The sequence below is a fragment of the Rhipicephalus sanguineus genome, chromosome 3 (assembly GCF_013339695.2).
Source record: "Rhipicephalus sanguineus isolate Rsan-2018 chromosome 3, BIME_Rsan_1.4, whole genome shotgun sequence".
NCBI lineage: Eukaryota > Metazoa > Arthropoda > Arachnida > Ixodida > Ixodidae > Rhipicephalus > Rhipicephalus sanguineus.
The window spans coordinates 132,294,683-132,320,079 of record NC_051178.1 but is presented as its reverse complement, the minus strand read 5'-3'; the positions used below and the strand labels follow the sequence as shown (position 1 = coordinate 132,320,079).

The 25,397-nt window shown below is 44.6% G+C and overlaps 1 protein-coding gene and 1 pseudogene across 2 annotated transcripts in view; one reads left to right on the top strand and one right to left on the bottom strand.

Moving 5' to 3' along the window:
• Positions 1–5,181, top strand: part of LOC119387160 (neurobeachin-like protein 1) — a 120,086-nt gene extending 114,905 nt beyond the window's left edge. For both annotated transcript variants that reach the window (XM_049413389.1, XM_037654469.2), the window contains exons 57-59: positions 779–931; positions 1,753–1,904; positions 2,633–5,181. In XM_049413389.1, the coding sequence (XP_049269346.1) occupies positions 779–931; positions 1,753–1,904; positions 2,633–2,780 (453 nt within the window). In that variant the 3' untranslated portion in view covers positions 2,781–5,181. The remainder of the gene's footprint in view (positions 1–778; positions 932–1,752; positions 1,905–2,632) is intronic.
• Positions 5,182–6,219: 1,038 nt separating this feature from the next.
• LOC119385857 (uncharacterized) lies at positions 6,220–24,736 on the bottom strand (annotated as a pseudogene).
• Positions 24,737–25,397: the final 661 nt, after the last annotated feature.

Below are 25,397 nucleotides of genomic sequence, written 5' to 3'. Positions count from 1 at the left end.
CTGTTCTGCTAACAGGAGTGTGGCACTTTTGAGGCATTCATTGCAAGGCTGTGTAGGCACGAATCAGTGTGTTGGTTCAAGTCATATAACACTTGCGCACTATCGCGGGCATTTTCGTTTGACCTGAGTTGTGTTCTCACTGCTTACAAAATCATGCCTCTTATGTTGGCTTTCCTGTAAAGCAGTGTTGCCGAAAGGCTGAACTTTTTTTTTGTTCACTTTTAGAGCTTATAGCAATGAACAATAAATAGACTTGTGCTGTGGCACACTGTCCATAAGGTATATGGTGTAAAGTTTGCGTGCTACAAGGATAAGAGTAGACGAGGAAAGAACGATACGGGACAACATGCGCTGTGTTGTCCCATATCGTTCTTTCCTCGTCCACTCTTATCCTTGTAGCGCGCAAACTTTACACCATGTACAACCAACTGGCCCCTACCCTGGCTCTTCCATAAGGTAACCGAAACATGGTCACACCCCAACCTAAGTGCTTTCAAACACCACAACTCATGCAAACACGAAAAATTCTTTAGAAATACTATAGCCCATGCGTTTAATTGATGTTTTATTTTCACGTTTAACTATATAAGATGAAGAAGGGAGGACTGGGGGAAAGCCAAATACACATACTATAGGAAATGCGGAAAATGAAACTGCGTGACCAAATGGCTTTGCTGTAATTTAAGAGATTAAGGAGTGCTTTGGGCTCTCTTGCTTATAATGTATGTATGCCTGACTGTGGCATTAAAGTTCTCTTTTTTCTGTGTGATGCTCATAGGATGGAACCGTGAATGTCCACAGCGTGCGTGAAGGCCACTTCTTGCACACCCTACGGCTTCCTGGTGACATGCCCGAACAGGTGGCGCTGCTGTCTGTTTCACACCTGGGATTCATCTGCGTTCACAGCTGCCCGGATCCTCAGGCACTCCTGGTCAGTGTTTATGCATGGAGTTCGCACAGCAAGGGTTTTCAAGTCTTTCTTGAGATATGAAGGAGATTAGGAGCCTGTGTGTTGAGATTGTGGTTCAAGGGACTGAAGAGGTTGAACTGTATTATGCTTTTGCACATATGTAAACAAGGTGGAGGCTCCAAAAACATCCCTTGATTGTGCACTGTTGTTTGCTTTGATAACGAATTTGTAGTCAAAATTTTCGCTACAGACAGTGCTACGTAATACATTCGGAGGCTTTTGTAATGCCATCTTGTCATGTGAAAGTGCTGATGATTTTCAGAATAAATATTGCCTACTCTGCAAATATTTCATGTCCTTTGTTGTGAAAGGTTGTGTATTTCATGCAATATATAGTATTACACTGCATTGAAGTGTATTCGGAACCATTAAATGTATCAGCACCTTGCTTCTGGAAGTTCCAGTTTACCAAGTTTTAATGTGGCACAAAATTATTTAGAAGTGCGCTTTTCATAAGTAAGCTCCCGTATTCAAAAAAAGTGAATGTTTCTTTTACTTTGTAAGTATGGCTGTTATTGCATAGAGGATTCGGAGGATTGGCCGTGAAAGTAGCGTCACATAGGCACTGTCGTTAGTAGCATAGTGAAGCTGGTGTTCTGTTTCTGCACCTTGGTACATTTTTCATTGAAATGAGTCAGTTGCGGTCTTCTTTGCATACTTGTTTAACTGCTCAGAAGGCACAGCTGAAAAGTAATTTTTACCGCCAGTAGTACGTCTTCGCACGTCATATGCTACAATATTTTTGATGCTATGACGTTTGTATTTTCCACCTGTTCTTTCAGAAATCTGGTTATGTGCTCCATCTATACACGATCAACGGGAAGTATCTGCTGAGGAAGGAAGTGGCAAGGGCCATTTCGGATATGATCATCTGTGATGATTATCTTATCACCGGTGATGAAGAAGGACTGCTTGTCATCTACGAATTGTTCGGGTGGGTCACCTCGCCTCTGTCCCCTGTCTCTTACTCTGATGAACAGAGACTTTATAACTCCCGCACTTTTTTTTTAGTTGGCAAGCTTAATTTTGTAACATGACTTTCAGAAAACTATATGAATCTTAAGTTCACTTAGTAAAACTTATTTTGATTGAAGTTGAACTTAGAGACACTGCAGGAGCTCCTTTATAGACTCGATTTAGGTGCACGTTAAAGAACCCCCGGTGGTCGAAATTTCCGGAGCCCTCCACTACGGCGTCTCTCATAATCATACCGTGGTTTTGGGACGTTAAACCCCAGATATTATTATTATCCTTTATAGACTCTTTCCAGTGAATGAAGGTGATGCTGCTGCCTATTCAGGCTGAAAAAAAAAAGCCTTTCCTTGTGTACCATCTAGATTCAGTCCGCCACAATAGCTTTCAGGATGCAGATTTCTTTAACAGAGGTATCAATTTTTGTCTTAGAGAACGTGCAGTGCATCTATTTACAGTGTAGGTCAAATAAAGAACTGCGGATTACAATTCTGGATTCTCTAAGACTATATGCATAGGCTTCACAATTATTCAGCTCTTCCTAAAGCTCGTGTTCTGTAAACTTTTTGCACTCACTTGGTTCAAAGCTTCAAGTGAAAGACAGAACCATCAGTCTTTTCTGACTGAATTAATTTTTAATACAGTGCCGCGGGCTCTAACTGGTGCTCTACTTTTTCACTCTGTCCACAGCTTGGCCGAAAAGGTTTCGCTACCGCTGTGCTCCCCCATTTTGACGGTGGCTCGCACACCCACCAACTCGCACCTCATCTGCAGCCTCAGCGATGGAAAGCTCGTCGTCATCGGAATCTCGACGTCGTCGCTCCGTTCTTCCTCCTGAACATCCTCAACGGTCGACTCAAAAGCGCCCTCTGCATTCACGACCCAGGTGCCTGGAAGGGAACTGTCAGCATTCCCTGACACTCCGACTCACCAAGTACACTTTTTGCAGTCTCCAAATTAAGCACGAACAGAGAGAAGTAACCACTAACTACTATATTGCGAGGAACGCCACTGTAGCACAGAGAGCATTGCAAGGGCTCGTGCAACATTTTAATTAATTATCGCACTTTAAGTTTTGTTAACAATGTTGTTTTTATCTTGTTGGCACCACTGGTTGTGACAGTGAAACTGTGTGATTACTTGTTCTAGCACGCTTATTTACTAGATTGTAAAAGTCATATATACTATATATGTATACACTCTGTTTTGGGGAAGATGATCAATGCTTAATGGCCAGAAGGTTTGCTGCATTGCATTGCATATTATGTCGCATTGAATGTGCTATACAGTAGTGGCCTTTGCAGGCAGTTTATATAGCTTGTTTTGCTGTTCCTGTGATGCACTGCACCATGTTGCAATTCTTAGATGCAAGTTTTTGCTTGAAGCTTATATATACTGATGTTCAATGTGCCACGCTGGTGCAAACTGGAGTGACGAAACATTGTACCAGATTTCGGCACGTGAACCTTGCACACGTTTGACATTATCCGTGTTGGGTACAGTGAATGCATACGGCATGTACCATGAAAGTATGCACTTACAGTGAAACTCTGCAAAGTTAGTCGCGTTGAATTGCATGTGGGGTGCGTGCAGTTCTTCAAAGCAGGCCCTTTGAAGACAGTGCAGTAAGAATGAACTCTCTCGTGTCACTTTCGATGTGCTCGTTTATTAGTTTGACTCAGTGAGTGCAGCGTTAATGGTTTGCAGTTTCAATTTGATAGATTGCACGTAGTAAGTTGGTTTTTGTGGTTGTGGCTGCTAGTGCACGACATAGGGGGGTAAAAAAAATGTAAGCAGTTCGTTTGAGCACTTCCACTGATTGCCATACGTATTTCAGGCTTGATCTAACTAGCTTATTTTTTAGGCTTTTCGGTGTTTTGTGATGTTGAGTGTCTCTTAGAGTTGGTCTCTTTAGAGTTGTCTTGCATAGTTTTACTGCCTCAATCACGAGAGCAAGGAGCAAGTTTAGAACGTTGTTTGCAAGGAAGTATTATAGAAATGAAAGTGCACAATGACCTTGTATCATAGGAATAGGGATGTTCCATGCGTGCCCTAGTGTCGGACAGTGGCTGCAAAACGATCCGTGAAGCTGTAGCTGCTTAGAGTTCTATTGTACAGATTGCAGTGCCCAGACCACAAGTACACATAGACTAGATTGCTACACAAGTCAGTTGTACATACATAAATCGTAAGCATATATCTTTAGCGTAGTGACATACTTTAGTACCGCACCCTGTTGGGGAAATTTTCACAGTTCTACTAACCGTTGACGAAAGTGGGCTGAGTGAGTCGCCTCGCCTGCACATACCAGATTGCAGAGATATCTATTACTGTGGACGCGATAGCACAGAATTCTCAGCTTGCTATCTATTTCACGCATACTAAATAGTAAGGAAAGGTAAAATAGCCTAGAAACATGGTCAGAACGCTGCGGGCTCTGTACGGCTGTGAAGGAGATTTTGATTGTGGCAGTCTTAACAATGGTACGGTAGGTTACTTCCAAGGGGCCGATGAAATGTCATATACGCTATGGTGCTAAGTATTTAGTGTTGAAAATGGTAGGACGGTCAACAGCGCCCCCCGTTGAAGGACGAAATTTACAAGAAGGCTGGAAAACAGAAGTGCGTTAGTGTTTAGCATTTGCAAGATCTGGGCTGCTCGCTACAGACTTTCGTTCTTGCATCATTCCAAACTAATCGACAGGGTGTTGGCTAGTGCAGCAGTGATGATCATTTAGCTTTTGAGTGTTAGACATTTAGAGACAGCTTCGCTACTCTTAGAAGCTGAAATGTTGTGTCAGCAAAGCTGAGATGAACTTAATGCGGGGCAGTGTACTTACACAAAGCAAGAGTGCTTAAAGTCACATCCTGGCTGCTTTCTTTTTTTTTTGTTTTTGTTGGGCAGTACATTGTTGTAGTCACTTTATGCAATGTTATATGCACACGCAGAATGTCTGATGTGGGAGTCAGTCAGAAACAGGCTCATGGGAAGCGAACCCTTCAAAAAGAGGGTTTGCAGCTAACGTTCACTTGTTGCGTTTTTTTATACTAATGGTTGTTGATATATATCTACATATATATGTATACATATACCAGTTGGCGTTCATTGTTTTCCTAAGACGAGAAGAAGCCTTGTTTACAGTTTACTCTGTACATTTGTGTAAATACGTCATGGAGAATGCCGGACACTGCAATTTATTTAATAGACACATATCTAAATAAAACTATTGCAACTACAAAGTTTTTACTCTCTGTGCTCATATCTGCATGATCGTAGCACTTCTCTGCTACGTATGTTGAAAAGAGACATTAACATTTCTGCAATAGAGTATCAACACAAGTAATGTATGTATTCGAATAACATGTTGGATATGTCATAACTACAAGCTTACACTTTTGACACTTAGTGTAGTTCAATCTGTGCATAGAGAATTAGCAAAACATGGACTGTACAAAGCCAACCAGAATCAAATTTGTATTTATGTCCACATTTTAAAATAAAAAGGGCACTACAATAAAAACATATTAGTGCACATAGTTGAGTACAGAAAAGACATAGCCAGAATAGGAGACAAGCCTGGCTTGTCTAGGCGATCTGGTAGTATTGGAATGACAATTTTCAGTAGAGGAGACTTTTCAAAACCTAAAGTCAGCACAACCATAGATAAATGAGCCAGCAATTAAATGGTATTATTCAGACTATAAGTGAGCGGTGCATTTTTTTTTCCAGAACCGCTGAAAATGAGCAATTTCATCCAAACAAACTTTTATTTTGGACGAAAGTTTCTTGTGCCCATGTATTGATTTAAGTTTCCATACAAGATTAGCGAGAAGGCCAAGTTTGATGAAGAGATTGATGAAAACAAATTCGAAATGGGTATTTATTATGCAATGCTACACTGGGGGAATAAAAAACTGGCTACATGCTTTAGGTTCATTTTTCTTGTTTTCAGGAAGAGCTATGTAGTCAATATAAGTGTCTTGTCCACTTGAAAGACTGTTCAGTAAGACTCTTTGTGCACTTTCCCAGGTCAAATACACAACCTGAAACCGAAATGACTAATTATGAAGGCAATTACTTAAAATTTCTTGATGACCTTATTGTCAATGCTGATGTAAAGAATGACGTCCACCGCTGTTATGTGTCCTAAACAGAACAACATTTGTTTTTTCTCAAACCACCTACTTATAGTGACTGGGGACAGTCACTGCTGCAAAACTTGGTATGCATGTTATTTGGTACGTACTACTTGGTATTTGTTTCCACACACGTTCAAACACATTTCACAAACTTTATTTTTTCTCAGAGGCAGTGTGAACGGAACAAAGTTGCTTGGACCCTAGTTCCCGACTCGGTCAACAAGTCGTCGTCTTACACATATGTCGTCAAAATACCATGTAAAAAAATAAAAGATTCAGCTTCCTTACAACCAGAAAAAAGGCTCTGAAATGTTTCAAAATGTCAAGCCGAGCAAAATATCATAAAATAATCTGAGAACATTTTTTCTCCTTCGTGTGAAACCATGAAGTAAGCACGATGTGGCACAAAAGCCAGTCACAAAAGGAATGCCTTGCTGCCATAAAATTCTGTGACATGGGTTGCAGTATTGAGTGACTATTCGCATGTCATGTTGCTTACATAGTTTTGCAATACAAGTATTGCAAGTTCAGCACAGACAACTAGTTATGTCATAAATGTTTAAAAAATTACTTAAGCACTTCCATTTGTGTTCACAGTTCCACAGTGAATTGTTTTCTGCATATTGAAGATGTAAACAACTGAAGTAAATTATACAAATTCTGCTTTACAAGCAGTGCATTTAATCTCTATTTTATCGCTGCTTTTCATAATATTAGCTGCCTTACATTTGCATCAACATACAACCAGACCACTCATTTACCATCCCTTACCCATTGGCACCGAAAATAAACTGCACTATCGGAACATCTGTGCTGCACTGACTGAGCAGTCAGAGAGAGACACTGACAGTGCCAAACAAAAATGTTACTCAATTTCACCAGATGACCTCGCTGAATTTGTCTTACATGTCTCGACTATAGATTATAAGCATACCAAGAGCCAAGCTGCCTGCAAAAAGATTTCTTGTTTATCTTTACATCATTGCCTCTTCATTTACACTGTACAATGCACTTTCCATAACACCCTGCATATTCGCACACTGTGTTAGTCAAAAACACTTCTGCACTAAATGCACTGACCCTGTTGTCTGTCTGTCTGCACACACACATCCAAGCCCACTCTGCCCAGCAAAGTGCCTTGACCAGGCCTCATTTCCTTGAAATGCACTCATGATCTAGTAGAGCACAATAAGCTCACTTTAGACAGCTGCGTTTTAAAATATCAATTCTTAAAAGTGTTCCACGGGCATTTTCCTAGTGAGTTGTCAAGTTGTACATGCTGCCTAGAAGAAGCTAAACCATTGCAACACTCCCACGAGCAAACTGATGTGACTTCACCACGACCGTGTTACAGTCCAGCATCACAGTGGCCAATCACAGTGTTCCGAAAGAACTTTCAAATGCATTCGGGTTTCGTTCACTCGCCACTTCTTCGTAGCTGGGCGGAGGCGTGGCCCCAACGAGCCTGTCGTCATCGTCCACATCACTGGCATCTGCCCCTACCGCCAGCAAAAAGTCTGTGTCGTTTCTCGGCCTGCGACGCATTTGTGCTCGCAGTAGAGTCGTCGTGAGCATTCTCGAGAACAGTTTCGGAGTTCTCGGGGTCGATGACAATGAGCGGCAATTGGTCGCTGATGGCAACATCAGTCTCTGAGGCACTAAGAAGATCGTCTGGCAGCTCGATCGTTGTCCTCTCACTGACAGAGTTTGTTCGACTGGCTCGGTCGGCTGTTGCAATTGGCCATTTCTGAATTGTGCAGTTACCGCAGGGGTAGCCTGGCTCGCGGCGCTCCGCTGTCGGCGTTGTCAGTGGAATTGCGTCGAACACTTGGATGGCGGGTGCACTGGGCACACTCGCTGGCAGCGGTGATGTGGGCAGCTGGAGACGTCATGTCTTCTGCTGGTGGAGACTCGCAAAGGAGGTCTCTCTGTGTTGATGAGTTTGTGACTGGAACTTCTGACACAACGTTCGCGTCAACCTGCAGTGTTGAGTTCGTTCTGCCGCTCACTTTCCTGTTTTCGTTGGCAGCTCAACCTGAAGGCAGGACAGGGCAGCTGAAGTAGCAGGGGTTCTGTGCCTCTGTAGTGGTGCTGTGAGAGAAAAAAAGAACAAAGTTGTTTAAAGCAAAGGCTTTGTGTAGTATAGTAGCTTGGTTATAAGTGATGCTACATAAATAGAAATAATTTAGTCACTTTGTGATAGTAGACTGCACTCTTCTTTCCACGAATAGACACTTGTTATGCTAGAAACGGCTATGTTTAATGAACAGGTGCCATGCCTCTGTGAAATTGTGTTACAGCAGCATTACTAGATTTTTAGACAGCGTCTAAATTCTTCATCGATAAAGGAGGATTGCATTGCATTGAAAAATGACACTGACTGATGACTTCTGAGAGACTGGCTTTTCTAGCACCGAGAAGAATCAAAGACAAGACACGATAAACCCACAGCATCACCAATATACACACATTTTACGGTGTGCCGCAGGCCTTGGGTGTATATTCCGTTATCACATCATCTGTGTTATGTCCTGTCTAAAACTCCATTCCCGAATCCATTTCATTGTAATCTTCTGCACTAATAATCTACCTTCCACAAAGAAATGTTCATATGACCTGCGAAATATGGAGTTTTAGCTACCAAAACTACAACACGATCATGCGGCACACTGTAGGGGGGAGAGTGGCTCAATATTGACAGCCCAGAGTTCCGCAGTGTGCATGTAAGTGCAGAATGTATGAGCGTTTTTTGCATTTAGCGCCCATCAAAATGCATTTGCCAAGGCTAGGACCAAAGCCATGGTGTTGCAGCTCATTACCACAGCCACTGGGCTGCTACCACGGTGGGTACAGCTTAGAAAGGGCATTTTGCTAGTGCAGTGCGAGACTTTTTGTTTTTTCCGAGGCCATTTGAACACATTTGTCTTGCACCAAAAGCGAAATATGCGGGCTCATAGCAAGGCATTCGTATTGTACTGGCTGCCAAAAATGCATGGTGCAAGGTTGACCTACCTGGTATTGGTCTGTGCCGTAGGCGACACAATGGGCAGTAGAAGGTAGCTCTGCCCATTGATGTTCATAATATGGTTGACGGGAACACCATTCGGTGGGCTGTTTTGTGGACTTGGCGGTAGTTCGTCGCATCCAGGATACAATGGAGGTAGGATGTTCAATGACAGCTGGCTGACAGAGTATGTGGCACTCAGCGGAGGAGCTGATGGCAGTGTTTCGCTGTTGGCCTGTGAACACAAATGAATGTTCTATAGTAGTGCCAATTGCTGCATAATTACCTAAGGCCAGATTTCAACAAATAGTGGTCAGGTAGGCACAGAAAACCACAACCAAGTTCGAACTAACCATGGATATAAACTCCCTACTGCTAGCTGTAAAGTATTTCGTCCGTCAATTTGTCTTTGTATGCCGCTTAAACTTCTCCATTCACAAATGTAATGCCGTTGCACCTTAGAAGAAGAGAGGGTTATGGCATCCGTTTCAATTAATGTGGCCCAACAAATACCTGAACAAAAATGTGGAATTCGACCATTTATTTGACCTTGCAAATTTTTTTTTCCAGACAGTCTTTGAGTGCACCTTCATTAACAAGGCTGATGGCCAATCAAGTGCTCCACTCACTGTCCTCTACTCATACAGCATAATGCCAAGCTTTGTCTTGCGCTATTTTAAATTTATCAACACACACATGAACCAGCAAATTATTATGACGTGTACACACGTCAATGACACCTTATGCAAGAAGGTACAAAAGTTGCTATTGCAACACATTTCAGTCACCGCGTCATATGAACATCTATTTTTTGTTTGATGTTGATCATTTAAGAGAATAAGCTCGAGATGAGTCATTACATTTGTTTCATCTAGCTCTTACGTTTTCTAATAGACTACTACCGTGAACAATTCTGCTCTAGAGTAGTTCCAAAGGAACCCCTTGAGCTCTCTTGGGAAGCTCTGCATATTCTGAACTATGATTTTCTCAACCAACCTCCTCTTTAGCCAGGGTGTTTGTCATCTTCGGCATAAGTGATGAAGATAATCATTACCACCATCAATATTATTTACAACGATGATGTTGAAATCATTCGTGTCGACGATGATGACTACGCTGACTGCCACGTTTCCCCGTTTGATAAGACATACAATGCTTTCACTTTAATAAACGCAAGAGGCAACAATGAGTGCAGTCTCACCATGTGCAAGCTACCATTTCCTCGCTTGCCGTGAACCGGTCTGCCGCTCTCCCGACTGCAGAAAGGCACTGCAGCCGCAATAAGGACTAGTAGCGACCCAATGCCAGACACAAGAAGCCAGTTGTAGTCCCAGTTGTGGAAGGCCAAGAAGATGCCTCCAATCACCAGCACTGACGCTACAGAACCCAGCAAAAGACCTGTGCAGTTTGGGCTGCTGCACGAAAATGAACTGGTCCTGGGCTGCTCCCGCGAAGGCATGGTGGATACCTGTTGTACGAAACAAACGGCCTTCCTAAATTCCAGGTTCAGTCTCAAAACTCTTACCACGACTTACTGCAACTTTTCACGACTTACTCCACGATACACCATGACTTACTTCCAACTTACTCCAACAAAGGGCAATTATGATTATTTGAGCACAATTTCCACTTGGGCTTATTGGTACAAGGTAGTGAAGGGAACAGTGCAGATACCATTTGTCTAACTTGTGCCTTTTTTTGTTCTTGTCGGTATCTGCGCTGTTCCCTTCACTATGATTATTTAACAGCAAGTGTCATTTGTATGAAGCAATGTATAGTGTTTCAGTGAAACTCAAACCATCTACAGTGGAATCTCGTTGATATGTTGTTTAGGGGATCTGGAAAATGAAACATATGCAAAAATCGCAGTAACCAAAAAGGTTAAAAAAAGAAGGAAAATATGCATACTCCGTCAGCAACTCACTTTTATTGAGCCACATTGAAGTAGCTGTTCAATTTGCACTGCATTTTCTTCTTTTCAATGTCTAGGAGTAAATTCTGAAAAGTATACTTCTGAATTCTGAAATTATTCACCGGGCACATCATCCTCATCATCATGCAACGTAGCAACTCTGCAACGCGCATATCATGGCTAATTGGAATGCAGTTTGAGTTAGTATATTTACCGAAGAATAAACATATGATTTCTTGATATATCGGTCAAGATCCACTTTTGCTCTCTTATTATCCAATTTTGGGCAAAGATGTGATAGTATTAAATGCATGAAAATGCATTATTTCCTAGGGACGTTGGCCAGGAATAAAAAGGAAAATGTATAAGGCCAAAAAATGTATTATGCAGAATCGTATCAACGAGATTCCACTGTATATAACTGCATTTTTTATCACATTTGCTTGAAGAAAAAAAGTACAAATAATTTAGCCCATTTTTTTTTTTCATGCTAAGAGTATCTCGAAGTTAAATGTTTCCACAAAACTGTGTGTCTGATTGGGTCATATAATTAGGACTTTCAAATGGCTCAAACCAAACAATGTCTTCATTTTTTGACATTTCAGAACCAAGTGAGTTCCTTCTTTATGTGAGGCGATTAATAAACAGCGCAAAATTAAGACATGAATGAATAAATGGGAAGCCATATTAGGAACTAACTTTACGCCGAGGTATATTCAAGTTTTTATTTTGAGCCATCTACCAGCTGCCATGCAAGTTTTACCAGCCTGCAGCAACTAAATTGTGCTGTCTTGCTTTCTTGCATTATTTGTATGAGTCTGTATATGATCATGAAATTGTATCTGTTTAGGTTACACAGGTTGCTGGCTACTGTATTAATAATGTAATGCTGCTTAATTTGTTTTAGGCAGTCCCCCTAGAACAGACCCTTTTCCAAATTGGCAAGTGCACTTCCCTGCATTGCTTACTTGCCCATCTAATGGCAGCACCGGCCATGGTTCAAATGCAGGAAAGGCACTGCTCATGCTGGGACGTGACTCTTGTGCATGGTTTCATTATGAGAACCATGCCTGTAGTTTTTTTTATGTCATAAGCGAACTGCGCTTGTATGTGTGAACAGCAAAAGCGACCATGTTGCCATTAGCTGAGCGATCTGCCTCTGTTAATAACGGAAAACATAGCACGTGCTAGAAAATGAGAAAGACGAGAAATGACGCATGGCATGGGGATCTTGGTTCTTTCTCTGGAATAAATGGCAGCGTTGGGATGTGCTGCTCTATCTCTTCAGGCATATCGTCTTTAAAACCCGGTTCATATTAGAACGAAGTCTTCGGATTTTACAGCCTCATCAGAAAATTAGCTATACAATTACACTAATGGATTTCCCGTAATCCTTGCGATTCTGTCACACTTGTATTTGCACTAAATGTGTCATACCGAAACGCTCAAGCTTATTTAACCAGAATTTGCATTCTTGAGTGACTTGTGTGCTAGACATTATGCCACCCCTTTTTAACCCCTTAACTGCTTATGACGAGTTGAGCTCGTCATGAGAAATTGTCACTTTTTTGCTTATGACTGTGCTCATCACGGCTCTTCAGCAATGTTTCAAGAGGCTTTTGACGAGCCCAGCTTGTGAAACGGTGTTTTCCCATTTAAAGCATAGATGGCAGCATGGGTTCCGTGACTGGCGCTTTCATTGAATGAGAGTCTGCACACTAAACGGCGAAATGCGCGCCTTGTGTTTTACACGCATTATAAACGAACATGGTGCAGTGCCGTGCTTTGAACGCTACCACAAGTACGGTAGCCTCATATAGTTTGTAGTTCTTCGAAGAATAGTACATTTTGTCCACAAAAAGTCAAATGGAACCCTTACTTTCTGGAGTTGCAGAAATTTCTTTCGGAATACACGTCAAATGCCCCAGGTATGGGGCATTACCAGGGCTGCAGCCAGGGGGGGAGGGGCCCTAGGGGCCTGGGCACCCCCGCCCCCCGTAATTCTGATGGAGGGGGTTGTTTTACTGAAAATAAATAACGAAAATAGGTGTTTTTCAAGGCCTTCAGTAAGTGGGCCCCCGCCCTTCCCCCCTGAAAAAAATTCCAGGCTGTGGGCCTGGGTATTACATGACGGTGCGAAATATGATGAATAAAGCATTTTTATGTGTCATAAAATGTTTTCGCAAGTATTTTTCTGTTCTGAACGTGTTACTGAAGCATATTGTGTCATAAAAAAATTTGGCAATTTTCGAACAGTTTTTCGTAATTTAATCGGCACTTAAGTGGTTAATAGTATACCATGTTACTGCCATCATCGCCAGTATGTGACGTTTAACTAATGAAAACTAAGTGATGAGTTAAGAACGTAAGGCCATATTAGGTGCAACTTAAGTTTGTTCAGTAAAGTTAAAGATTGGTATTTACACTAAACTGTGGTTTACTTAAACATAAGACAAATTAACAACTCCCCTAAGAACAAAATATACACATATATACACCTCAACTTTGCACTGGAGTACAAAAAAATAAAATACTGACAGGCTAATATTTTAATTGGTGTGTGTAACTTGTACACAATTTCCTGCAATTTGTTTTCCCGAAAATCGTCCTTATGGGTGCAAAAGCACCCATAAAAAGGATGTTCTCACAGGATGCTTATTTATCAGCTGTCTACATATTTGAAGTGTGAAGCGTTTCCTTTCTTATAGATATTTACAATTTCAAATGTCAGTGTGTCTATTTGATTTGTATTCAAGAAGGCGACAAAATATTCTCAAATCTTCTGTGGTGACGAAGTATGTATGGGTGTAGTGCATTTATATGGGCTCGTATACGGGCACAGAACTATGCATGTGAGTAATAGCCATCAATTGGGCCCATCACATGACTGCTACTACGAACTGTAAGTCAACAGCAGTCAGCCATTGCTGTACATTTTTTTTTTTTCATAATGAAAGAAACTTTTTTTATTAGGCTGCAGAAAGAATCAGTTTACGAGAGGAGCAAATGCTCTGCATGTTAACCAGTTAATTATTTAACTACAACATGTAGTAGTCAACTACAGATGCACACATCACTTCAGATTGAGTACAGGTTACTTCATTTGTGTAAAGGCCCAATTGCTTTCCTCAGTGAACCTAAAGATGTTCGTGGTTATGATATGTAGTACTACACTCGTTTTTATATTTTAAGTTAGTATACCACCAAGAGGGACATAGGCAAGCTTTCATTTTGTCGGGGGGCATGGGGGTTCAGACCCCCCCCCCCTTATGTATATGTGCATGTGTTTCAAGTTTCAAGAGGGAAAAGACGGAATAATACACGAACACATACACTTGTGTTTGTACATTATTCAGTGGTGCCCATTTCATAATAATGAATCGGTACTAACTCGCCTTAATTTCTATCTGAATTTCAAGTGAGAAAGATCGAAAGGGCAATAATACTTTGTTTATCTCCCTTGGCAAAAAAAAAAAAAATGAAAGATCAACATCTGCTAAATTTCTTGTACTTTGTGCTACAACACACCAGAACTGGTTCCCAAGAGTATAAGCATCATACGGTCGTGTCGATTTGGAGCACACATCACATCAGGGAACGACGTCACTAGCGGGTATGCGTACTTTTCTTGCAGAGCCTAGCAACAACAGTTGCTGGGCGAAGTTATACTGAACCACTGCCTCCTTTGCGACTGAACAAATTGACGTCTTCAGCCAACGAGCTTCCAACAGCTGGCTATTTCAACAGCGATTCCTCGCCATATATGCAAACAATGGGTCCCGGCGTCATGTCTCTTGTGGCGGTCGCCGGGACGGCCATTCACCCTTTATTCAACCCAATCAACCATGTATTCTTCCCGGAGGTTCCGAACCGAAAATAACTCGCTCTAGACCCCACCGCGGGCCCCCCTTTGCCCGTGGCCGGCAGCGCGTGTGCTCCACAGGCCATATCTCCCTCCGCTTCTTTAATTTATTACTATTGTTTTTCGTGCGTTGTTTTCGTCTTTGTTTCACGCCTGCGAGCAACCGAAACCGCAGCTATTTTTCTTATCTCGAGAAACTTCGCACTCGGTCTTGTCTCTGGTGATCTATGGCGCTGTCACGATCGGAAATAGTTCTCCTGCCGTCGGGGAACACGGTATGGCAGTGAAGAATGAACGCGTCCAAGCGAAAAACAAAGAAAGGAAATTCCGGGGTGACGATGCTGTTTCCGCGATGCCAACCAAGCATAGCGTGCTAGCGACTGACTACAACGATACGCGCCACATGTGGAAAGCAGCTGACGAGTTCGGCGCGACAGCGATAATTCTCAACAGCTTATCACACGAAAGCGTGCGATATACCAGGCCAGTACGTACTACTTGTATCGTTGCGGAAGTAAAGATGCAAGCCCGATAGCCACCCGTGAAAAGCTCCATAGGCCAAGCTTCGAAGAATGGTGCTCCCAACGAGGCGAGTGAAAAGGAGGGCACGCAAGTGACAAGACGCTGTCTCAAGAGCGGCCAGTTGCGCTTCATTTGGTGACCCCGTCTTGACCGTTGCGGGTCAAGTGCGCTAGCGACGTACGAGACACAAGACGCATTTAGGGCGCTGGCTGAGTCAACCGGTACGTTTGAAAGCGGACATATCTCGCGAAATGACACTCGGCAAATACACCCGTGCCGGCAAAGCGCTTTTTGCCTCAGGATTCCGGCATTAACCACGTGACTACAGCCGGCCAATGAGGAGACACTGCCGGCCAAGTTCCGCTCGCGCAATTCAGCCGGATGCCGGGCGAATATCCACTCCCTTTTAATATATTCGCCCGGCATCCGGCTGAATTGCGCGAGCGGAACTTGGCCGGCAGTGTCTCCTCATTGGCCGGCTGTAGTCACGTGGTTAATGCCGGAATCCTGAGGCAAAAAGCGCTTTGCCGGCACGGGTGTATTTGCCGAGTGTCATTTCGCGAGTGGCCGTCAAGCGAAGATGCCGGCATTTAGTGAGAGAACAATTATATGCCGGTAGTTGACTTACTCACGCCGTCGCCACGTCTGAAAACACACGCCGTGACGGCAACAGATGTCCGGTTCTGGTTTGACCGGCAATTTGCTTTCGCGGCCGGCCGTCAAGTGACGAGCGCCGGCACTTAGCGCACGGACGTATTTGCAGTAGACGACACGGAAAAAATAAACTACTCGCAGGGAATGTGACAAAGGCTTTATTTTATTTAAAATGCTTTCCCAACATTGCTTAATATTTGTGGTATTTTGTGGTAGTTTGTTTTTGCGGCCGGCCGTCAAGCGACGAGCGCCGGTACTTAGCGCACGGGTATTTTCCGAGTTTCGTTTCGCGAGCAGCCGTCAAGCGAAGAGTGCCGGCATTTAGTGCGGGAACAATTATATGCCGGTAGTATGACTTAACCACACCGTCGCCACATCTGAAAACGCATGCCGTGACGGCACAGTTGTCCGGTTCTGGTTTGACCGGCAGGCTTTCGCGGCCGGCCGTAAAGCGACGAGCGCCGGCACTTAGCGCGGAGACAATTATTTGCCGGTAGTTTTACTTATCCATGGCCTCCCCTGAAAACATGCTGTGACTACTACGACGGCAAGAGTCGTCCGGTTAAGATTTGACCGGCGGCTTGCTTTCGCGAGCGGCCGGCCGTCAAGCGACGAGCGCGGCACTGGCGCTGAGACATTATTTGGCGGTACATGTGACGGAGTCCCGTCACGTCGGTGAAAACATGGTGAAATAAAGGGAAAAAAATCACCGACGATTTACGATACCGCGTAATATTTTGAGCGCAGCTCAGAATATGCGGTATCGTAAATCGTCGATCGGTAGTGGTATCGCAAATCGACGCTCATCGTAAATCGACGCAATCGACGCTTGGTCGGTGCTCTAAAGCGCCGACCAAGGTAACAGAGGAGGAGGAATAAACTTTATTGAGAACCAGCAATTCACAATTTCTTTTATCTTGGTCGGTGTTTTTCTTTTACTTTTTCTGGTACCCCTGAAACCGCACTGTGACGACTTGCATTAGTAACACTTGATGAGGGCTAGTTGGTTCATATTTAGAGCAAAGAAATCCTTGTCCCGTGGTCTCCGTCGTCTTTGTTCCTTTCGCGCTGTTACTTTCTTTGCAGCGTGACGGCACCATAAGCAGGCAGGTTGTAGTTATTTGCCGGTAGTTTCGATTTTCTGAGACGCGCTGGTATCAAATGCTGTATTTGCCCAAGAACCTGCTCCCCTGCTCTTTCTGTTCTATAAGCGCGCGTAGACGGCATATTTCTTACTGGCTGGCCACAGTCACGTGTTCTTACTTGCTATATTCTTTAAGAACGCGCGTCAACGGAATATTTCTCACTGGCTGGCCGCAGTCACGTGAACAATGTGTTGCATATTCTGTTAATTACATTATGAAACCGTTAAGCGCACAAAGACGGGAACAAGAAGACGACACAAAGAGCGCTTGTTCCCGTCTTTGTGCGCTTAACGGTTTCATAATGTCAATGTGCCAACTGGCTCGGACCCAGCCTCTGATTTTGTTAATTACACTTTGTCGACGGAAACTCGTCAGAAAGTCACACGAGAAAGCTTTAGTAACAAGGAAACAACTCACTATATTCACAGAATCAATACAAAACGTCTTTGCTCAGTCGCTCGCGCCGGCCCCCGTTTAGAGCCGCCGGCCCTCCGTCCGAGTTGGGGAGAGGGTTTCATCCCCGCTTGCGGTTTTCGTCTTTCGGACCCCACTTCCCTCCAGGGCTTCTTCCAGTGTTTCTGGAGGACGGTCCTGCTCCATTTCTTTACTTTTGTATTTTCTACACAGCGCTTCTGCTCGCGAAGAGCGCGCTTTCTCGAGTTTTGTCCGCACGGAAAGCGCCCTTGTCTGCAGGCGTTGCAGACTCGCGAATGCTTCTCAGCACAACGGACCACGTCGACCACTGTGAAGATGGCTTCGTCAGACGACGATTTCGTTCAGGCTCGCCCGTCCGCGCGTGGTGGGGCAGCTGTCTGCTCCGATCCCCAGGACGACCGTTTGGCTGCCAGTGACGCAACCTTCCATGTGGGTGACCGGTTCGGCAGTTTTGCTGAACTCGAAAAGGCCATCGCCGCCTACAGCTCAACTAACTTTGTGCAGCTATGGAAAAGAGATGCGCGAACCATCAATGCCGCGAAGAAAAGAGTCGGCAACATCGCAAGCAAGATGGGTGAGCATCTGAAATATCAGAGTGTGAAGTACTGCTGCATCCACGGAGGGAAGAAGTTCACCTCGACAGCGACCGAAAGAACGTCCTCGTAAGTGGCATGATTACATTTGTGCATGTTAGCAGTGTACATATATATATGGCACGACAACATATAGCAGTGTGAAAAATGAAAGCCTTTAATCGCCAACAACGTTCATATCATGCAGCAAAAGATGTGTTGGTAGATTTGCAGTGAGCGCTTCCAGTGTAACATGCATGTGTTTCTACATCTGTTCTGAAGGCCTACCTGAATTTCTCTTTAGTCCTCTCCTCTCCTAGAAGTGATTAAAAAAGATTCACGTGATGACGTCATCGTGACGTCATAGATCGCAAAAATTTGACGTCATCGTGACGTCACAAATTCTGACGTGGCGTCACATGATGCCCCCATGACATGACATCGTAGCTTAGTCAAAGGTGGGCCGATCACGGAGGCAATGCAAAACCAGGTGAGGTGCCTCCGATCTTGGAGGCAGTGCAGTATTACGCTAGGAGCACAGAGCTTCTGGAGGGTGGCGACTGAAAAGAAAAAGAAGATTGCTTTTGCCTGCGAGTCGTCTTAGTTGAATTCACAAGGGAATCAGTGAATGTTCGTTCACTGCAGTCATGAGTCACTTATGAGTGAGGAATTGCTTTGAACACAGCTTTTTTTCCATTCGATTTCCTTGCCATGAACCACAAGATACACCAGGGTTTACCAACGGTCAGCATGTCACTTTTCTGCTTCATGCTGCGGGCACACTTCGAATGCGTGTCAGCCACCAGTACATGTATTCTTCCTGGTTGGGGTCGCTAAGCTGGAAGCACTGTACATTACCTGCGAAGGCAATGAAGCTCATGTAATTTGTATATATATAGAGCACTTTATTGAAATCTGAGCTGATTTCAACTAACAGCTTGCAAATAATTGAGTACCACTTACCCTGTGAAGTGGCCACTACACCTGCAGTGCCACATTGTGGCTGCATTGTATCTGCAGTTGGTGTGAAAGAGTAAATGCAATGTATGCAGGGAGGCTAGATCACTGGTACTGCTTTGTGTGCCCTAATCTAGATCCTACTCATTATCCACACATGTGTAAGACGTGTTCACAGCAACCCCAATTATTTTTCTGTGTTTTTGCAGGACCTTCCGGCAAGACTGTGGGTTCTACATCTATTTCGTTGCTACCAAAGATGGAGCACACCTGGAAGTCCGAAGTGTGTGTCTACAGCACACCAATCACAGCGTGTCCGAGCCCCTTTATAGGCACTTACCTCAGCAACGGAGGCTGCCACCTCTGCTGCGACAAAAAGCTAAATCCATGCTCCAGCTGCGTGCAGACAAAAAGCTCCTAAAAGAGCACTTGGAGAACGAAACAAATAGTGTTATCACACTAAGAGACTTGTCTAACATGGCAGCTGAGAACAGAAAAGGGTGCCCCCGCAATGACCTGGAGGCTACAGTGAAGTTGCTCCAGGATAAATACAACTGCACTGTTCGTGTCCTGGCGGATGAAAGCAACGACCTCAAGGCAATTTTTTTTCAGGATGAGGGGATGAAGAGAAGCTTCAGCAACTATCCTGAATAATCTTCATTGACGCCACCTATAAACTTCTGGAGACACGGATGTCTTGCTTCCTCATTGTAGTAGAAGATGGCAATGGAGAAAGCGAGATTGTAGCAGTTGGCCTTTTCATGACGGAAGACGGGGAGACCCCTAAAATGGTTTTTTGAAGTCTTCAAAGCTCTGAACAGCAAATGGGACTCGATCAAGGTGACCATGGCGGATAAAGATATCAAGGAGCGCCATGTGGTAAGAGAAGTTCTGCCAAAATCGTCCCTACAGATCTGTGCATTTCACACCTTGAGAACTTTAGAAGAGAACTTTCTCTTCAAAAGATGAGTATATCAAAAGCACAGCAGGAGACAGCTCTGGAAATCTTGCAGCGGATGGTGTATGCCAAAAATGAGGATGAGTACTTAAACTTGTATGAGACCCTAAAGGAACTGTCGCCAAAGCAAATCATTCAGTACTTCGAAAGTAACTGGCATTCAATCTACAAGGAATGGACAATGGGCATGAAGTGGCTCAGCGGAAATTTTTTTAATTCGACGAACAACCGTGTAGAAAATATTAATGCAAAGCTAAAAAGCATTGTGGACAGGCACAGTTCTCTAGAAAACTTTGCAAAAAACTTCTTTTGCTATGTTCAGGCAGCGAGGCAAGAGCGAAGCCACAAGGCAGCCTCAATGCTACAAAAGAAGAGGGTCCTCAAGAACAGTGACAAAGATCACGAGCTATATTGTCAGCTACTGACACCTTATGCCTACAAGCACATCGAGCGCCAGCTGCGCCTTTCCAATGAAGCCAGTGCTCACTCCAACAGCGCTGCATCAGCGAATGACTGTAACTGCAGTTTCAGAGTGGCCATGTGTCTCCCCTGTTGTCACATGTTTGCGACACGCTGTGACCTGGGTTTGGACAAGTTCGAGCCAAGCTTGTGTGCGGACCGCTGGCTGGCAGGACATTATATCCACACCAGGAAGGTGCTGGTGTCAGAAGAAAATGAACAACCAGAACCTCTGCAAATTGACAACACGAAAAAACAGCCAATACTTTCTAGCCATCAGAAATACAGGAAAGCTGCTGCAGTTGCTAGCAAGATTGCCAGCATCGTTTCTGAAGTTTCCACACCGAAGTTTAGAGAGAGGCTGCAAATTCTAGAGGTGCTTCTTAAGCATTGGTCTGTGGATGAGGATGTAATTATTGCTAAAAAGCAAGTCACAGCAGATCTTGAGGCTGATGACGAACACATCATGCCTCCGACCTCACTGCCGGAAGAAGAGATTAGAGAACCAGGCAAAAGCAGCACTGCCACCTCCACTGTGCCAGCAGTTGAAGCTGTTGTTTCCGACTCAGGTGAAACACCAACTGTAAGTGGTGCGCAGTACATTGTTTCTCCCACTTTCATACAAACCGAAACAAGCGAACCCCTTGCATGTTCGAACACTGATGAGCCAAATGGGCTATCTTCTGAATCTCTTAAAAACATCAAGGTTGCTCCTGCTATGAGGAAGTGTGGGCGCCCCAAAGGGCACAGCTCAACAGTTATTGGACTTCCTCTCAAACGGAAACGTGGTGCAGGCTCTGTGCCATTTAGATCACGCACTTGTTTTGAGAAAAAATCAGCAATCCTGACGTGGCTAGTGGGCCACACAGCTGCAGACAGTGCCCTCAGTGGTAAAATTCTTGAAGAAGAAGATGTGGAAACAAAGCCAGATTTGCTGCACTGTGGTATTTTGGACGAGTGCGTGGACATCAACCTTGTAAGGCCCTTCTTCAGCAGTGATGCTTGGCTCGCTGTAACGAGCACAGTGAAGGTGAAACAATCAATGCACCAGTGGGAATGTGAACAGTGTCACGAAGAGCTTGAGAAGTTTGACTCTATTTTTTGTGATTGGTGTCTTCGCTGGTACCATATACCTTGCACATTGTTGAAGAGGCAGCCAAAAAAGAAACTGTGGCAATGTTCCAAGTGTGTGTGACTTTGGCTAATATGTACGTCAACATTGTGCGTTGGCTTTCACGTCAACATTGTACAAACTAAGAACTTTGTTACTTGTTATTGATGGCTTGCATTGATGTCATTGAAAGCACCGTGTTGGAGCACCAGCACGTGGGGACGCGGCGTTTAGGGATGCCACATTAATGTTATCAAAACACCACATGCACGTATACTTTTGTTATTTGCACACAGATGTTCCTGCCATGTTCTTTTCACATAGACGAAACTTGTTTGTCATCAGAGCCACCATCGTGCAGTGCCAGTTCATTCAGAAGCTGCGTCTATGACATCATGTGCAAGCCATCTATAACTTCTGAAATGACCTTTTGTGTACCATGCAACAACAACAAAAAAGTGAGAAATGTCATGGAGACAATGAAAGGTTTCACTGGCACTGTAGCTGGCATCATACCCCTCCATGCGATTTGAGATTACCAAAGAAGAAACTGTGCAATGTTCCCACTACGTGTGACTTTATAGACAATATATATATGCTTATTTTCCATGTTAAAATTCTGTAAACTAAGACCTGTGCTACTTTTTTATATCACTTGATGTTACCTTTTGTGTAGAGCTTGACCTCTACTAATTGCCATTAACATACCCCTCCATGTGATTTGAGATTACCAGAGAAGAAACTGCTATGTGCATTGTTCCCACTACGTGTGACAATATTTATGTGCATATTTTCCATGTTAAAATTGTAAACCGAGACGTGCTACTTTTTATATCACCTGATGTTACCTTTTGTGTAGAGTTTGACCTCTACTGATTGCCGTTATCATACCCTACCCCTCCATCTGATTTGAGGCTGCCAAAGAAGAAACTGTGCAATGTTCCCGCTGTGGGTGACTTTTGACAATATTTATGTGCATATTTTCCATGTTAAGTGTAAACTAAGACTTGTGTTGCCTTTTATAATGCCTAAAATTACTTTTTGTGTACCGTGCAACAAGAAAAAAAAGGCAAAGTGAGTGTGTTGGAGACATTCAAAGACGATAAGGTGGAAGCTTGCAGAGATGAAAAAAATCCTTGAAAAGGCATTTGCTGGAGCCAACATTTCGACAGGTGGACTTGTTATCATCAATGCTGCCCTAACAAAGCAGGCCCGTTTGTCGAAATGTTGGCTCCAGCGACATTCCCTGGCCAAGGACTTTTTCATCTCATAAAATGCACAAGATGTTCAGTAGTGCCTTGCTGATATCATAGCCCTTCCATATGTCATCAGAGGCAGCCAAAGAACAAAAATATGTAACTTTCGTGTGAGTATTGTGCATTTCAGAATTTTTCGTAACCTCTAAATGTTTGACATTAATTTTGGCAACATGGAAATAAAAAAATTGAAACACGACACCACTTTTTTTTTTCTCTCCAATGTGCATTGTGAAAGGCAACCGTACACTTGCGAAGTTCGCAGGGCATTCTAAGTGGAGGATATACCGTAGCAGGTTCTGACTGAGTTAAACGAAGCGAAATGCCGGTCAAACCACAACCGGACGACTTGTGCCGTCGTAGTAGTTACAGCATGTTTCAGGGGAGGCTATACCATGGATAAGTAAAACTACCGGCAAATAATTGTCTCCGCGCTAAGTGCCGGCGCTCGTCGCTTGACGGCCGGCCGCGAAAGCAAACTGCCGGTCAAACCAGAACCGGACAACTGTACCGTCACGACGTGCGTTTTCAGACGTGGCGACGGCGTGGTTAAGTCAAACTACCGGCATATAATTGTTCCCGCACTAAATGCCCGCACTCTTCGCTTGACGGCCACTCGCGAAATGAAACTCTGCAAATACGTCCGTGCGCTAAGTGCCGGCGCTCGTCGCTTGACGCCCGGCCGCGAAAGCAAACTGCCGGTCAAACCAGAACCGGACAACTGTTGCCGTCACGGCGTGCGTTTTCAGACGTGGCTTACCAGCACTAAGTCTTCGCTTGACGGCCACTCGCGAAATGAAACTCTGCAAATACGTCCGTGCTCTAAGTGCCGGCGCTCGTCACTTGACGGCCGGCCGCGAAAGCAAATTGCCGGTCAAACCAGAACCGGACATCTGTTGCCGTCACGGCGTGTGTTTTCAGACGTGGCGACGGCGTGAGTAAGTCAAACTACCGGCATATAATTGTTCTCTCACTAAATGCCGGCATCTTCGCTTGACGGCCACTCGCGAAATGACACTCGGCAAATACACCCGTGCCGGCAAAGCGCTTTTTGCCTCAGGATTCCGGCATTAACCACGTGACTACAGCCGGCCAATGAGGAGACACTGCCGGCCAAGTTCCGCTCGCGCAATTCAGCCGGATGCCGGGCGAATATCCACTCCCTTTTAACAACGCTTCCGACTTGAGTTAGCGCGCTTCCCGTGAGTCATCCGCATGAGACTGCGGAACAGGCCGGAGGTAGCGGGTCTACATGGCGTTATGCCTTGTGCGAGGCGATTTAAAATACACGACGTCAACAGAATTTCCGAAGGTATTTGCACCGAGAAACGGCGAGCGATCAAGGCAACCGCCAAGCCCACAGGCGGAAGGCGGCGCACATGGGGGCCGAGTGACAGAAAAGAACGCTTACCGGACGTCAACAAACGTGGCAAATGAGAGGTTCGACGAGGGGGCCACCGCTCCCGGAGCTTTGAACTCCGAGCGAGCACCGAGGGACGAACTTCGCTCTCCAGCGTGGTTCGTCGTCAAGGCCCTCAGCCACTCGGCGATTTCATGCGTCCCATGACACCCGAAGCTGTATCGGTAAGCTCTGATTGCGCAGACGTCGTCTCGGGTTTGCGCCGCCGTCAGGTACGCCGTTGTTCGTCGCTGGGGCTTACAGACAAACAGGTTTTGAGAGCGTTGTGCCCCTCCAGCCCTCGGCGATGGCAGCAGCGGCTAGAACGTGAGCGCTAAGAGCCGCCGGCATCCTCTCCCGCCGCCAGGCCAGCCGGTCGTTTCAAGTTAAAGGGAGTGAAAAAGACGATAAAAATAATCAAAAGCACGCCAAGACGGCTCGAGTAGGAGTCTGTCGGGTGCTGCCATCTATTTGTGTACGGGCGAGGCGCATAACGAAGGGCGGCGAAGGGAGTTGTTCCTCCTCGCCCACGAGCTTGCCGCATCTCTGCGGGCGCACCGTGGTCTGGCGTCGCGTGCGCGGAAACCGCAGTTGACACATGGCGGGCACACGTGGCCCGTCCCGTGACGTGGTCTCGATAGCGGGAAAACTTGCTGTTGAAGCTAGTGATCTGCAGTTAAATGGATGCTAAAGTGAAACAATAAATTAGTTTAGGCTGATAAAATGTACTCTGAAAACAAGTCTCACTTTTAATTTCCCCGCCGAAATCTTCGATGCTGACGTCACAGATTTCAAAGTTTTTTTTTTGTATTTTGGCCACATTGGCTCAACGAAATTTTTTTTAAAACTTGGTGTGTTAAGTCTCTGGCTCCCTTAGAAGCCTACTGTGCTTCATTTTTTACCGATTATGAACTACGTAGGCCCTAATAGATGCCGTCAAAATCTATGATGTCATGGCGACCGGTGCGGGAACTTCAATGTGGCGTCACCACCCGCACTTTTTTTTTTTGCGCGTTTTCTCGCTTACCAGGCGTCTTCTTGCGGCAAGCTTGTTGTTTTTGGTATCGTGA